Here is a 14,706-nt window from a genome sequence, read left to right on the forward strand (position 1 = left end):
GTCATTGGCATCAGTAGCCCAGCCCAGTATGTTAATATTAACTCTGGGCCTCATATGTCAATCACACATGTCCATCAAAATTAGTCCTCCCTTCTTCTGCCCTTTATTGGTCCAAGTCATTTCGGGACAAGCGGATCATTCATTTATGATTACGAGGATGAGCTTCAAAGAATGATTCGAGATTCTTGAAAAGTAAAACCATGTACTACCAGACACGAGATAGATCTTCCAAAGAACAAGGCCGAGGGAGGGGGGAGGAGATCCTAGTTTCAACTTACAAGAGAGTGTCTAAATAGTAAGGCATTCATTAGAAGAAAACAAAAGAAGGATCATATGGTTTATTTGAGCAGGCAGCAAAATATGATGAAAAAGTAGAAAAAAACAACATAATTGGGAAAGAAATTCCAAATACATGAACTAATCCAATACTAAAACATATGTCAAAGATCACTATAGCATGTAAATCATTCAAGAATTAGAGCCAATCATGTCCTAAACTTGCTCAAGCTTTGACTTGTTAGATTGCTTCTCCTCTTGGTGAGACTTGCCATTTCCCGTCGTCAACAGGGTTGATTTCCTTGTAAATCCCTTCTTCTCACAGTAGATTGCATATAAGATAAGTTGCACTGTTCCTAAACCAAAACCAAAACCATTTGGAATCTGCAATGCAACACCATATATCTTGTTTAGCAACCATATTTTGCTATATACATACTCAACAATAGCTACTTACAGCAACAAAAGGGTCCTTGCCAAGAAGGCCAAATGCAAACCAGGAAGCGCCACATAAGAACACAAACAACGACAAGAAAAATGGCATGAACTCCACGCTCTTCGTCTTGATCACCAGTCTCTGTATACATAAATTCTTGAGTTTAAACTATGGCTTAACTTTTTGAACTAACCACTTATGTTAAAATTGAACATCTAGTAGCACAACTCATCCCAACACTCCAACAAAAATTGGGACTATGATGAAGTAACCAATATACAATGCTCGAGAAAGAGCACGAAATGGTGTGTAAGGAACTTACTATGATGGATAGAGGAGATCCATACATAATGATAGAGAAGATGGTGGCAGCGATACCACAAAAGAGCTTCCTTTTGCTTCCATGTAAAGCAAGCATGGAAACAAGGGCTACAGCAGCAAAAACAGTAAGGACTAATAGAAAAAGTGCTGAGATTTTCTTCTTCTCTTTAGTTGGTGCAAATGCAATGAAGATCAGCACATAAATGGTCTCAATTACAGCTCCAGTCCCATTGATTGTAGACACCAACAGATTATTTGGTGACACAAATGGTAACCCATACCTATCCAATTTGATACACAAAAACAAACCATGTATCACTTCCTTCTACTACAAAATCAATATCAGATAATCTAACACTACTAACATGAACCAAAAACAATGTTTCTCGAAAAACGTCAAATCACATTTTTGGAGGATCCGACACCAGTACAACAACATAGACCACAAAAATCATAGTTGAACAATTTTTAACATCATGTAAGCAAGATTCTTGAAATGACTATAATTCAACACAACACTATTTAACAAAAAGCATATATAATAACACAAATGGTTAACCTGAAAGATAAATACAACAATGTTATATAATCTTACCATGCAGAAAGAAGGCAGTTGAGTAAAGTCATAACGTAAGGCAAGCCAGAGAATTGTTCAGTAGATCGATTTTGTATAACCCTCTTGAATGTGATTCTAAAAGAAGAAGATATCAAAAATGTTATAACAGATTCATGGAGAAAAGCCCCATTTTTTTTTCTCAAACAAAAACCAAGAAGCCATTTTAAAGAAAAAAAACTCTCTCACATTGGTGCCAAGAAGAGAAACAGAGCAAAGGCATTTCCTGCAAAACAGAGAAGATGAAACTAAGAATCTAAATTACAGAAAATTAAAACAAAAATCTTGAAGAAGAGTGAAAACCCACCAAATATCCCAAAAACAAAATGCAGAGTATGAACAACACCCATGTCTTTCTTCACTTTTGCAGTACAGAGTAGTAATTTCTTTAATTCAGAGATGAAAAAGATTGGTTTTTGAAGAAAACCCAAGTGAAGAAACTTAACAAATTCTCCAAGAATTTCAAAAAAATTGAATACCCAAAGGAGGAAAATGAACAATAATTCGAATATATTTATGAAATTGAGTCATAGTGAAGGGTTCATATATAGGGCCAGAGCCCAGAGGCAGAGCAGTTACTGCTAAAAGACACCCTTTTCTTGTCCTTATCTTCCCTATCAGTTGGGTCACTCTTCTGCCAAATCAAAACCGTTTCTGTGCGCCAAAAATTACAAGTTGCGATTACATTTGAATTCACGCTTAAAAATTTATATTAATGATAAAACACGAACTTAAAAATCCGGTTAAGAATAAAAGAGTATGAATACTTATTTGACCGTAACAATTGTTTTATAGTTTTAAATACGAAGTTACAAATTGGAAAAAAAAAAGATGAAATGACGTGACGTGCTTCTGTACTTAACTCCAATTATAAGGTGAACTCTTCTATTCATCATGTTGTCAAATAAACAGTTAAACTCAAAATTCCACATGTATAACGAGTGTACTATACACACTCATCGGATGAAAAATAGTTTAAAATATTTTATTTTAATAAGTTTAAAAGTTCAGTTATAATAATTACAAACGAATTCAAATACAAAACTCTCTTATGTCATTTCGAAAAAAAAAAACGAAGAAGAAAAAAGAACATATCTTTCTTTTTATACCCTTTTTCTTTTAATTAACCATTTCGTGTCAAAACTCACTTGTTAGTTGGTTTCGTGCCGTAAAAAGTTCACTATGGGAGTAATGAGCAAATATATGTTTATGCATGCCAATTAATATTCTTCAAACAATTTTCACGATTTCGTATGAATATATCTGACATAATTATTTTATCCTTTTATATATTTACTCTATTCGAAAATGAAATTTTCATTAACTTCGAGTCACAAATTTCTATCTTATTCCAAATAATATGGTTCCAATAAATTTGGAAACGAGACACTAACACTTCGATAAATACAGTCATTATGGACACATTTTTCTATTTTATGTGTCACGACATCATCGAACTTCTTTCTAAATATTATATATTCATTCTACATGCAACCATATGTACAAGTTATTTTTCTCTAATACAAAAATACATAAATATTTAATCTATCAAATTTATCGCTTGTAAGGAAGACTCTATTCCCAAAACTAGAATATATACAAACATTTTTAGATGGTAGAAGGGAAAAACATACGTAAAACGTCATATAAAATGTTACATAGGATTAGAATTGTCACGTAGAATATCTAAATAGATTTATGTATATTTAGTTGTTTAATTCTGTACAAAATTATATATTTACTGATATATATTTAAAGTTAAAAGAAAATATAAATACGAAATAAAATGAGATTATATGACACATTTATCAAGTAAAAAGACAACGTATTGATGATATCTCAAATTTGAAAAATATAAAAATAAAATATGTTCAGCAAAACCTTCTATCACCTAAAATCAAACACGTCCTTTTTTGTTTTTAATTAAAAAAGAGAAAGAAAGATAAATGAAGGAAGAACTAATTCTAACATTTAACCAAAAACAGTTCTCAAAATGCTAATCAAAGCACTCAACGACAGAAAACAAATGGAGTAGCGAAGTGGTATACTCCTTCCGTCTCGATTTAAATGACACAAAAAAAACATCTCTTTTACGTTTAGTAAATTTTCTATTTCTAATATTCTAAACAATAAATTAAAATCGTTAAATTAAAAAAATGACATAACTTTGTAATATAAGACAATATAATCAATTCTTTTGAAAAAAACACGTTATGTCAAATATTAATTACTTGTCAGTGCATAAAAGATAAAATCAATTATTATTTTTTTCATTTTACGCTTATGATTAATTCATTTTGACTGTGTAAATAAGTTTGTAAATAAAAAAAGTTTTTTAAAAAAAGTTAAAAGGGTAAATTAGTGAGTTATTTTTATTATTAATTTATTAAAAAGCGAGTAAAAAAAATTAAACGACCAATATAAAACGAAAATAATATTATTTTATGTGACGATCAGGTCTAAAGATTTTTATAATTTTTCTTTGTAAAGATTTTACTAAATGGTTTCTTTTGCACGTTTATTTCTGGCCTGTTTGTTTTTTTCATGGTTGTAAATAGTAATAGTGTTTTATTACTTTCTCCTGCATGTGTCATCTGTATTTTATAAATGGAAAAAAGGTCAAAATTGTCTCTGGACTATGTGAAATAGATTATTTATATTTTTCATTACATTTTGGGATTAAAATGCCTCTACTGTTATTCTAAGAGATCACATATTCCCTCAAGAGTTAACACTTTATATTTTTATTGACTTGACAAGTCACGTGGGACTAATCTTTCCACCGAAGCATTGCCAACTAGGATTCATTACAAAAAAATTAGCTTTAGTGGCGACAAAAGTCCAAAAAATCGTCAAAAAGTTTTTAACATTAAATTCTAATTTTGTGTTTTTTTCTTCATTATTTAAAAAAAAATAAAAAAAATATTGATTAAGTAGGAGTTTGAAGACACTATATGTTTTATTTTATGTTATATGTAATGTATAAAATGTACAATGATGCATTATATAGTAGGAAATGTGAATCGAGAAGTAGTTTTCATGATCTTTCGTAATAATATTGGGTGTTTTTAATATTAATATTGTAAGTTATTTATTTTAGAAAATTAGGTTGCAATCGAAAGTTAATTATCATATTTTTTGTTGAAAAAATAGGTTTTACTATTAGTCGCCACTAAAAGTCACTCATAACCTTTGGTGGCAATATTTTGAGATTTTGTGACAACTTTGTCGCCACTAAAGACCAAGTTCTTTTGTAGTGAATCTTAGTTGACAACGCTTAGGTGGAGGGATTAGTCTCATGTGGCATGCCATGTCACTAAAAATTTGGATGCTAACTCTTGAGGGTATTTGTGATCTCCTAGGATAACAACGGGGGTATTTTTGATCCCAAAATGTATTGAAAGGTATAAGTGATCTATTTCGCATAATTCAGGAGCAATTTTGACCCTTTTCCGTTCTATAAATAATGTAAAAGCAAATAATAAAAAATGATTTTAATTGGTGAATGAATCGCCTATACATGTGAACAAAAATTAAAAAAAGAAGAGATTATTAAAATACACGTCTTATATTTTTATTATATTTAATATTTCTTTCTATTTTTAAAACCTTTAAAATCTCTTATATCTTTGATGTATTCGAGTCAATATTTAATATAACTGAGCTATATATTATGTATTTGGTTTGTTTTATAATGATCCAATAATGATTCTGAGCTACATATTATATATCTGTTCATGTTATAATCTATCTGAGATACTCTATAATGTATCCAAGCTACATATTAATAATTCGATTTGTGTTACTTTTTAGAAAATTAATGTAATTACAAATTAAAAAGAGATATATTTTAATTTCATGTTATAACTTATACTCATGTACAAAATTATTTTATCATCTATACTTTATTGATCTCATGATGCAAGCAAAAAATTTAAACATAAAAATTCTAACGTTTGCTTAAAAAATGATTTTTTTTCTTATTTGAAAAGTAATTAGGGTGGTTAATTGATGGTTAAAATTGGATATTGTAGCAAGTCAAGTGTTAAATTGAGGTGGGCACAAAGATAGAAAGGAGAGAAGATGAGAGTCAAGTTTATATTATTATATATAGCTATTTTGGATTGTTATTCTCATTATACAAAGCTTTCCATATTTGTACAATGAATAACTTTTTTATTGTTTTATTTTGTATGAGTTGGTCTGATTCAGCACTAGAGTTTCAAAAAGAAAAGAAAGTCTTATAAAAATTATGGTCTAAAATAAGTATAAATATTTGTGTAACTGTAAATCATTTTATTAGATGTAAATTAATATTTTAAAGTTAAATTATTACCTAATATAAAAATGTGTTAGTCCTTTAGAACTATAAGGAAATATAAAGTGGGACAAAGGAGTAATGATGTTCCTTAGTGTTCGGCATATTCAACTTTTTGTTATTTTCTTAAACTCTATACTAAATTAAAATAGATTAAATAAAATAAAATAAAAATAAAAATAATTAATAATGTAGGAACTGAAACTATAATATTCATATACGTACATCAAACGTAATTTAGTCATAGTAAAATTTGGGAGATAAATAAATGTTTTTTTCCAAGAAGAATACAATACGTGAAGTTTACTCATTTTACATTAAAGCTCCTTTAGTAACAATAACAAATAATTATTTTTTTTGAAAAATTACAAAAATGAATTACACAATGGCAAATTCGAACCATTTTCCTTTTTCTAAATTAAATTTTTTTGGGCTTATTATTTTAGTGGTAACAATTTTTGTTTCTATGTTAAAAGACTTTTTTTTGAAACCCCACTAAGATTTTAGCACGTGAATGTCTTTTCAATTTTATAAAGAAAATTACATGTGAAAGATCAATATGATTAGAAAAAATTCTTAAAATAGATTCTTTTTAAATATTACTTGTCTCAATCATTGAACGTTATGGATGATTTTGGCTAGAAGTTACTAGTCTCTACTATTACCTAATGAATTGATTTATGGAAAAAATTTATTCGTATCGACTGTTTATATCAAAATAATATAATTTCTATTATTATGTGACTTAATAAAGTAAAATACATGTCAATTAATTATGATTAAGTTAAACGAACTATAAATTTAAATATATATATTAACTTAGTGTAAACATCTGATGCGGATAAGTTTGTTAGCGAAGTTCTTCCTTTTTAGCATTTCTTATAATATTTATTTTGTTAAAGAAATTAGTAATTATCTTTTGATTAAAAATTTTGTCATTGCTCCTCAGTGATTTTATTTTGTAGTTTTTTAAGAAAATATTTTTAATTTTATATCTTTTTGTTTTTAATAGAATATCTTTGATATAAGGTTAAATGCACTAAAATAATGATTTGGAGCTTAATTTTTTTGGAGCTCTCACTTTTTTCTAAAGATGTGTTATATATTACTAAAAATATTTCATGTACTAGTTGAATTTGAAAAGAAATTTTGGGTAAAAATATAATAATTAGCGTGGGAATTATGGTAATAATTAAAATAATTGAATAATCTTTAGGTAATTGTAGTACTATTTTTGTATGACTATGTTTTATTGCCTCATTTATATTTTGATGATTAACATGAACCTATTTATATTGTTGTTCTTATATTTACTTTTTATATTCCCCTCTCATTATTATTTGTTCACTTATTAGTGAATTATTTTCATGTCTTAACAGAAAACCTTCTACTTTAGGTTAAATCTAGTAATTGTCTATTTATAAAAATGATCAAATTTATTTTTCTTTTTGGTGTCTTCATCAAATATCAAAAACGGCAACAAGTCAATGGTACCTTTTTAATATCAATTTATTAAATTCAATGCACCACTATTTTATTGTTATTATTTCAACTTCTCAAATTCTTGAATCAAGTTTTGTAATAATTTACGCAAGAGGAACAAAATTGTGTACATGTTAATAACAGTTGATTGATAATTGAATTTTATGAAATTGTTGCTCTAAATCCGACTTTGAGTCTCAAGGAATTAAAATTTATAATTCACAAACTAAATCTCTAATCGTTTGTTGATGCTTGATCTTAAAAAGAAAAAACTTTTTTTTCTCTACTGTTCTTTTTCCAGTTGGTTGAAAAACTTAATTTAAAAAAGGAGAACATATTTATGTCGGAGCAGTTATTATGTATCTGTTCCCACCTCTTTCTTAATTGGGTAAATTTTATATATAGCAAAGAAAAAATTGTTAATTTTATATTTTAGCAAACAATACAAAATTGCGTTCCGTAGTAAACTAAAAGTTTGCTACGGGTCTTCTTTTGTGTATAACTGATCCATTTATACAGTTTCAATTTAAAAAAAACAAAACAAAACGCGGCAGATAAATAAGGAAAAAATCCCACAATTCACGCGAAATCAATTTCAGTTTCAGTCTCCCTTCTTCTCCTTCGATCGAAGCAGCTCCATTGTTGACAATTCAAAAAATTGATCAAGCTATTGAAGGTTTTAAGCAATCAAGCAAGATAAATTTGTTTTTAGAGATAGAAATAAGAGGTAATTCTGATTGTGTTTTTGATTTTGTCGACAATGGTGTTTAAAATTTAAATTTTGTTTTTCAATTCCATCAAGTCAGTTGAATGTATATTGAGATGTGAATATATGTCCGTAATTGATTTGATTAGTTAATGTGAATTATAAAAAAAATTGTGAAAAAATTGTTGTTAATTTGAAATTACTGATTTGAGATTTGCTCCAATCATAGAATTATTTGAATTTGAAACTGTATAAGTGTTTAAGTGTATTAGATTGTTGTTTGTATGTTCGAATCTATCATATATAGTGTTATTTGGTAAATTGTATAATTGAATGGAACTGTTGTCTATTAAATACGAATTTGTCCATTACATTCATGTACTTTTTAGTTGTTGCTATTGAATTGTATACTTCTATAAAGCTATAATTTTGTGTATACAGAGATTTTTTTCGTATAATTTAAAAATGTGTATAAGCTTAAAGTTTCTATAATATGTATAAGTACATATTCTGTTTGTTACTGCATTTATTTAGCTTATAAATGTATACGTATATAATTTGATTTTGTATACAGAAATTCTGAAAATGGCTTCACTGGCTATATTGGTTATGCATTCTGGTAGGTGGGATAATGACAATTGTTACGTTGATTATACAATTGAGGGGGTTATTTTTAAAGAAAGTTCATCGTATAATGATTTGTATAATGTCATTGCAATGCAACTAGGGATTGATACGAATGTGAATAAACTCAAAATTGAGTATAATATTGAAGAAGGCAAGACACCCAAGTTGATTCACAACGACATGGGTGTTAGAGTTTATATTATGCTTAAAAAGTCTGGAAATGAGTTCAACAAGTATCCACTGTGTATTAGCAAACTGCCTAGTATAATTGGTACCAATGAACTGTGTGGAAGTTCAAATCAGGATAGTGATACGATAACATCTATCAGCATCAATGAAAATGATGAATTTGATAATAGGCAGCTGAGTATTGGTGAGTTGGTAGAGCCGCTTCATATTTTGTGGTCAGGGAGCTGCGATGGAGTTATTTCAGATCCTTGTAATAAGTTCGTGGAGGTAGACCAAGTGTATAAGTCCAAAGACATATTGAAATCTGTGATGGAAAAATATGCAATTGAAAAAAGATTTCAATATAGAACAGTGAGGTCAAACGCAATCAGGTACCTGCTTTATACATACAAATATGTAATTGTATAAGTTGTTTTAATTATTTGTATATTGATGTGTTGTGTTGTTTTTGCTAATGTGGTTATACACTGGAGTGTATTTCTGATGAATGTGAATGGTTAATGAAAGTATCTAATGTCAACAATCTGGTATGTTTAGAATAAGAGCATTTAATACAGACCATACTTGTCCTTTGAAGGATAAAGTGTATTCACAAAAACATACCACAAGCATGCTGATTGGAGGGATCGTTAAACCCAAACTTGTTGATCACAAGAGAAAATATACACCTTCTGATATTCGCAGTGATGTAAAGATATATTTGGGAGTTGATGTAAATTACTCGTTGGCTTGGAGGGCTAGAGAAAAGGCTCTAGTTTCATTGAGGGGGACTGTAGCTGCATCTTACAGCAAACTTCCAACATATTTGTATATGATGAATATTACATATCCAGGCTCGCATATACGTCTAAAGAAAACAGATTAAAAATGAGTTCTTGTATGTTTTTGTTGCATTGAATAGTTTTATACAAGGCTTTGAACATTGCAGGACTGTAATTGTTGTGGATGGAAGTCACCTAAGAGGACCGTATAATAGAACATTTGTTGCTGCAAGTACAACGGACGGAGCAGGTATGATTCATTTATTTTTTATTGTTCAATTTTTATCAAAATGTTAATGTGTGTGTAAATTAAAATGCAGGACACATTTTTCCACTAGCATATGGTATCATTGATTCGGAAAATGATGCAGCTTGGTTTTGGTTTTTTCTACAACTAAAGGAGGCTTATGGTGAAAGGATTAATATGTGTGTAGTGTCAGATAGAAATGAAAGTATCATAAAGGCAGTGACTCAAGTGTATAGAAATGTGCCACATTATGCTTGTATGTGGCACTTATGGGGTAATGTAGAGAAGAAATTTAGGAAGGCATCCAAGGAGCTAAGTCCTATGTATTATACAATGACAAAGACTTGCAACAAAGTTGAGTTTGACAGGCTGATGGATACTGTAAAAAAAGTTGATGTAGGTGTTAAAGAGTATTTGGAGCTAGCTGGATATGATAAGTGGTCAAGGTGTCATGCAGAAACTCATCGGGGATGGGCTATGACGTCTAACATTGCAGAGAGTATAAATGCTGCATTAGGATATGCTAGGGAATTACCAATATTCAATTTTCTTGAAGAGGTAAGACTGATGTTTGGGAGATGGAATCATGACAACAAACACGAGACAGCCTGCACATTTACTCCGTTGATTGGAAAAGCTCAAAATTTACTAATCGAATATGAAGCATTGAGCACACGAATGGGGATATGTTTTATGTATATATATATTATTAATTAATGAGTTATGCACACGGATAGAAATTGTATAGACTTATACATATACATAAATCTATTTGTGTGAAGCAGGTTGTGCCGTCAACTGAATACATATACAATGTGACTGATGATGGTAGGAGTTTTATGGTCTATTTAAAGAACAAAACATGCAGCTGTGGGAAGTTTCAATATGAAGAAATTCCTTGTGAACATGCTTGGGCTGTATTGAAGCGGAAAAGTCTAGTAGCCGATGGATATTGCTCAGATTTGTATAAACCAAAGACGGTTTTGAAAAGATTTATGAGATACCGATCTATCCATTGCCTTTCTTTTCAGAGTGGGTCATACCTGAAGCCATAATGTATGATGAAGTCCGACCTCCAAAATTCAAAAGACCTCCCAGAAGGCCTAAAAATAAACCCCGTTCAAAAACTAAACGTGAATTGCTTGGACTAAAAGAAAAGCATACATGTAGTACATGTGGATTTGCAGGTCACAATAGGCGTTCATGTAGAAATAGACCTCAAGAAGTTTAACAAGTTTTTACGATTCTATTGAACTGTAAAATTTGATTTGATATACAATTGAATTTTATTCTGAAGTAGTTTTGTGTTAAAACAGTATGAGTTAGTATTTTCAATATGGAATAAAGTTGTTATGTCTTATTAATTGTGCTAATCATTTTTCTTTATTTTGTCTTCGTGCTATTATTAGGAATTATCGTTTGTGTCTATATTGTACATCATATACAGAAATACTTTACGTATACGTTCAATTGAACAATTATATACAATTGTAAAAGTTTAACAATTCATAAGCTTGATAAATACATAGTTGTATAATTTGTTGTTTAAGCTGAATGTATATTTATACTTTATAAAATTTGTATAAATTTTACAGATACTTAACTGTATACTTATATAGTTAATAATGAATTAACAATTGTATAACTGTCTATATTTATACAGTTAATGTATAAATATATGTTGTTGTTTAAGTTGAATATATATGTATGCTATGAACTATTTTGTAAGACTTGAAATGTATATGTATATATCCAACATAAATGTAATCCTAGTTTTATATTGTTAGTGTATAACTATTAATTGTATAAGCTTATTTGTAAATTTGAAATTTCTGAACAATTGTATAATCCTAGTAATGTATAATTATACAGTTCATAATGAATTAACAATTGTATAAACTGTCGAGATTTATACAATTAATTGTATAATCATACAGAAAGTAAAATAAACTGTTGAGATTTATACAGTTAATGTGTATAGTCTCATTATTATAAATTGTATAATAATCATTTTTTATATAAAAAATACAAAGTAAAATATACACATAGGTTTATACAGTTAGTGTATAAATATATATTGTGTAATGTAGTTTGTATAAGTATTAAATTGTAAACAAAAATAACGAAGTGAAAGACTTAATTGAACAAACAAGTATATTACAATACAAAAACATAGAAGTTCACAAATTGTTATGTCTTTTGCATATTCAAAAATACATAAATCTAGTATTACGGTTCTAATCAATTGTGATCATGTCACTGATATCAACATCCCTATGAATCCTGACTGGCCTTTCTGGTGCCTCACTGTCACTGTTGGCTCAGCTTGGATTTTTTGCATTCCATAATTCCACAACAAAGACGCGTATTGAATACGGGTAAAATCTGGATCAAATGTTGGAACCAAATTCCCCTTACTGATATGGTCTGCATAAGCAGCAACATATAGTCCACAATCGCTGAAATTATACACAACCATTGTAGGATCAGTGTAAAATTAAAATTAAAAATTTGATTAAGAGTAATAATAAGACTTACAGGCTTCCTTCATGTTGTTGTGTTATATCATTGACATGTATAATTTCAAAAGAGTCAACTTCAGAATGCGACTTGTATTTCGGATGTGACGATATGTTAATGCCTTTCTTCTTGTAAAAACCAGATTTAGATAGATACATGGGAATCAGTTGTACATATTTCTTGATCTCATTTGAAACTGACGAATTGTGTAGTGAACCACCTCTAAGAGAATCATAGACATGTATACATCTCTCATTAAAAGACACAACGATAAGAACCCAATGAAATATCTGCTCGATGTTAACAGGGATAAGGATGTTATCAACGGTATGTCAAGGTGCAGCAACATGAATTATGTATCCATTAATGTACTCAATAATGGACTCCTCTATACTCTCCTTATTGACTGTACTATCCAAATTGTAATAAGCATCCCACACATTTGCAATTAGTTTATTGAAATTGCAATCCACAGTAATAAAGCTGAATTCATTGTTATCGGAGTTGGAGTACTTGGCTCTTTTGCGTATGTAATACCAAATGACATCTATGTGCTGTAAAAAGACATAATCATAAATTGTATAAATTCTAAAACTGTAAATTGTATAAAAAACAGAATTGTGTAAAGCTTACCGAGTCATCAAGCAATTGATCTTTGTATGCAAACCTATAGAACCAGTTCTTGTTTTGGACAGTTACAATTTCAAAATGATACCACATCTGTAAGCGAGACTTGTTCTTTTTGTATCGCTCTTCTTTACCTATCCTATCAAAATTCAAATAAAAAGAAATTTTTATACAAATACACACATATATGATTAAATAAGTATATTTAGTAATTACTAACTAATTTACTTTGCGCTATGCCTGACAAGAAGCCCTTCATTTAACCATTTCCAGAAATGCAGATATAAAGTTGTAAGATCCACATCCGGCATTGCAACAAATAGATGTTTCAGTTCAAACATGTAGTGGAACCTTGATGAACTACCTGAAATGTATAGACATATATTATTTTTAGGTGTGTAAAACACTTATTGATATAACTGTGTTAATATGTAAAATGTATAATTTGTTATACCAGATTTTGAACTGAATGTTGTCACATAAGGCGATGTGTTGAATGGGCCTGGACGCCTTTCCCTTGGAATTGGTAATGGTGTGTGTTCCTCCACAGCTAGCAAAGGATGTAACACAATGCTTCTTTCTGTATTAATTTTTGTTTGATCATCATCTACAATCTGAAGAGGTTTTGGAAAGATGAAATCTTCCTCAACAACTAATTCATCGGCGTTGGATGATCCTGGTTTGTTTGTATCTCCGAATTCTATTTGCTCCATCTTTTCAGTTTGATCATATATAACATTCTCTGCTGTTATATAACAATAGACAAAATTTTGACAAAAAAATACAAATTAATGATCATATTATGTACAACTTAACCCCTTTAATTTACGAAGACAATAGCATACAAATGAAGGATTGTTGAATTCTGCTTGATCATCCATTAATTGGGATCTTTCTTTGTCCACTTCTACTGGAACATCTTCACATTTCTCCGTCTAAATGTATAATATTAGTAATATATACATATAAACATAGATTATAAAAAAAATAAAAAATGTTATTCAAGAATTCAAACCTCAAAATTGTTTTGAAACTCCGAAATATTGAAAGTGTTTTGAACATCCAAGTTGATTTGAACATTGGAACTGCCTATTACTTATTTATACATTATTGTATAGTTTGTTGCAAGTTGAATTTTGTTATTACATTATACAATAAAATATTATATATATTTTAGATGGGTACTAAATTGTATATGTATAATGATCATATCTGTACGTTTAGTATATATATATTTTACAAAATTGATAATGTTGTTCATAAAAAAAAATTACCTGTGGCTCGGGAGTGCTGAATTGTTAAACTAAAGGGCTAAAATCTGCTTGACCAGCTGGAGAGCGTGAAGGTGACTGCTGAAATGTAACTTCAGGACTAGATGATGTGACATTTACTCGAACAAAGTTCTTCAAAAAATTATTAATAAAATATACAGTATATACAAAACGCAATAAAAATTTGAATGACAAAGAAGATAAATAAGTATATTACCTCTTGATCATTTAGATCATTCAAAACAGATTGACAGTTCAATTTAGAAGGTAAATTCAGAGAAGGTTCTTCGGACTGATCGACACCGACTGTTG

General features: G+C 29.3%; 2 protein-coding genes and 2 pseudogenes across 2 annotated transcripts; 2 read left to right on the forward strand and 2 right to left on the reverse strand.

Moving 5' to 3' along the window:
* Positions 1–287: 287 nt before the first annotated feature.
* LOC107016265 (bidirectional sugar transporter SWEET1-like) lies at positions 288–2,287 on the reverse strand. The gene is made up of 6 exons (XM_015216754.2): positions 1,954–2,287; positions 1,836–1,872; positions 1,629–1,724; positions 1,035–1,314; positions 734–853; positions 288–660 (listed from the first exon to the last, which is right to left on the reverse strand). Exons 1-6 carry the CDS (start codon positions 1,994–1,996, stop codon positions 493–495), a joined length of 744 nt encoding a protein of 247 aa, XP_015072240.1. The 5' UTR covers positions 1,997–2,287; the 3' UTR covers positions 288–492.
* Positions 2,288–9,468: 7,181 nt separating this feature from the next.
* LOC114076917 lies at positions 9,469–10,349 on the forward strand (annotated as a pseudogene).
* A 104-nt stretch (positions 10,350–10,453) lies between these two features.
* LOC107017583 lies at positions 10,454–11,207 on the forward strand (annotated as a pseudogene).
* Positions 11,208–12,178: 971 nt separating this feature from the next.
* On the reverse strand, positions 12,179–13,042 carry LOC114076758. The gene is made up of 2 exons (XM_027916196.1): positions 12,515–13,042; positions 12,179–12,435 (listed from the first exon to the last, which is right to left on the reverse strand). The coding sequence occupies exons 1-2, from the start codon at positions 12,652–12,654 to the stop codon at positions 12,228–12,230; spliced, it is 348 nt and encodes a 115-aa protein (XP_027771997.1). The 5' UTR covers positions 12,655–13,042; the 3' UTR covers positions 12,179–12,227.
* Positions 13,043–14,706: the final 1,664 nt, after the last annotated feature.

Source organism: Solanum pennellii, chromosome 4 (genome assembly GCF_001406875.1).
Source record: "Solanum pennellii chromosome 4, SPENNV200".
NCBI classification, from domain to species: Eukaryota; Viridiplantae; Streptophyta; class Magnoliopsida; order Solanales; family Solanaceae; genus Solanum; species Solanum pennellii.

Coding starts and splice junctions, on each gene's coding strand:
- LOC114076758 (XM_027916196.1), bottom strand. CDS start 12,654: ATGTATCTATCTAAATCTGGTTTTTACAAGAAGAAAGGCATTAACATA. Junction 12,436..12,514: donor CAACAACATGAAGGAAGCCT/GTAAGTCTTATT, acceptor GTATAATTTCAG/CGATTGTGGACTATATGTTG.
- LOC107016265 (XM_015216754.2), bottom strand. CDS start 1,996: ATGGGTGTTGTTCATACTCTGCATTTTGTTTTTGGGATATTTG. Junction 1,315..1,628: donor AACTGCCTTCTTTCTGCATG/GTAAGATTATAT, acceptor CAAATTGGATAG/GTATGGGTTACCATTTGTGT. Junction 661..733: donor GCAAGGACCCTTTTGTTGCT/GTAAGTAGCTAT, acceptor GTTGCATTGCAG/ATTCCAAATGGTTTTGGTTT.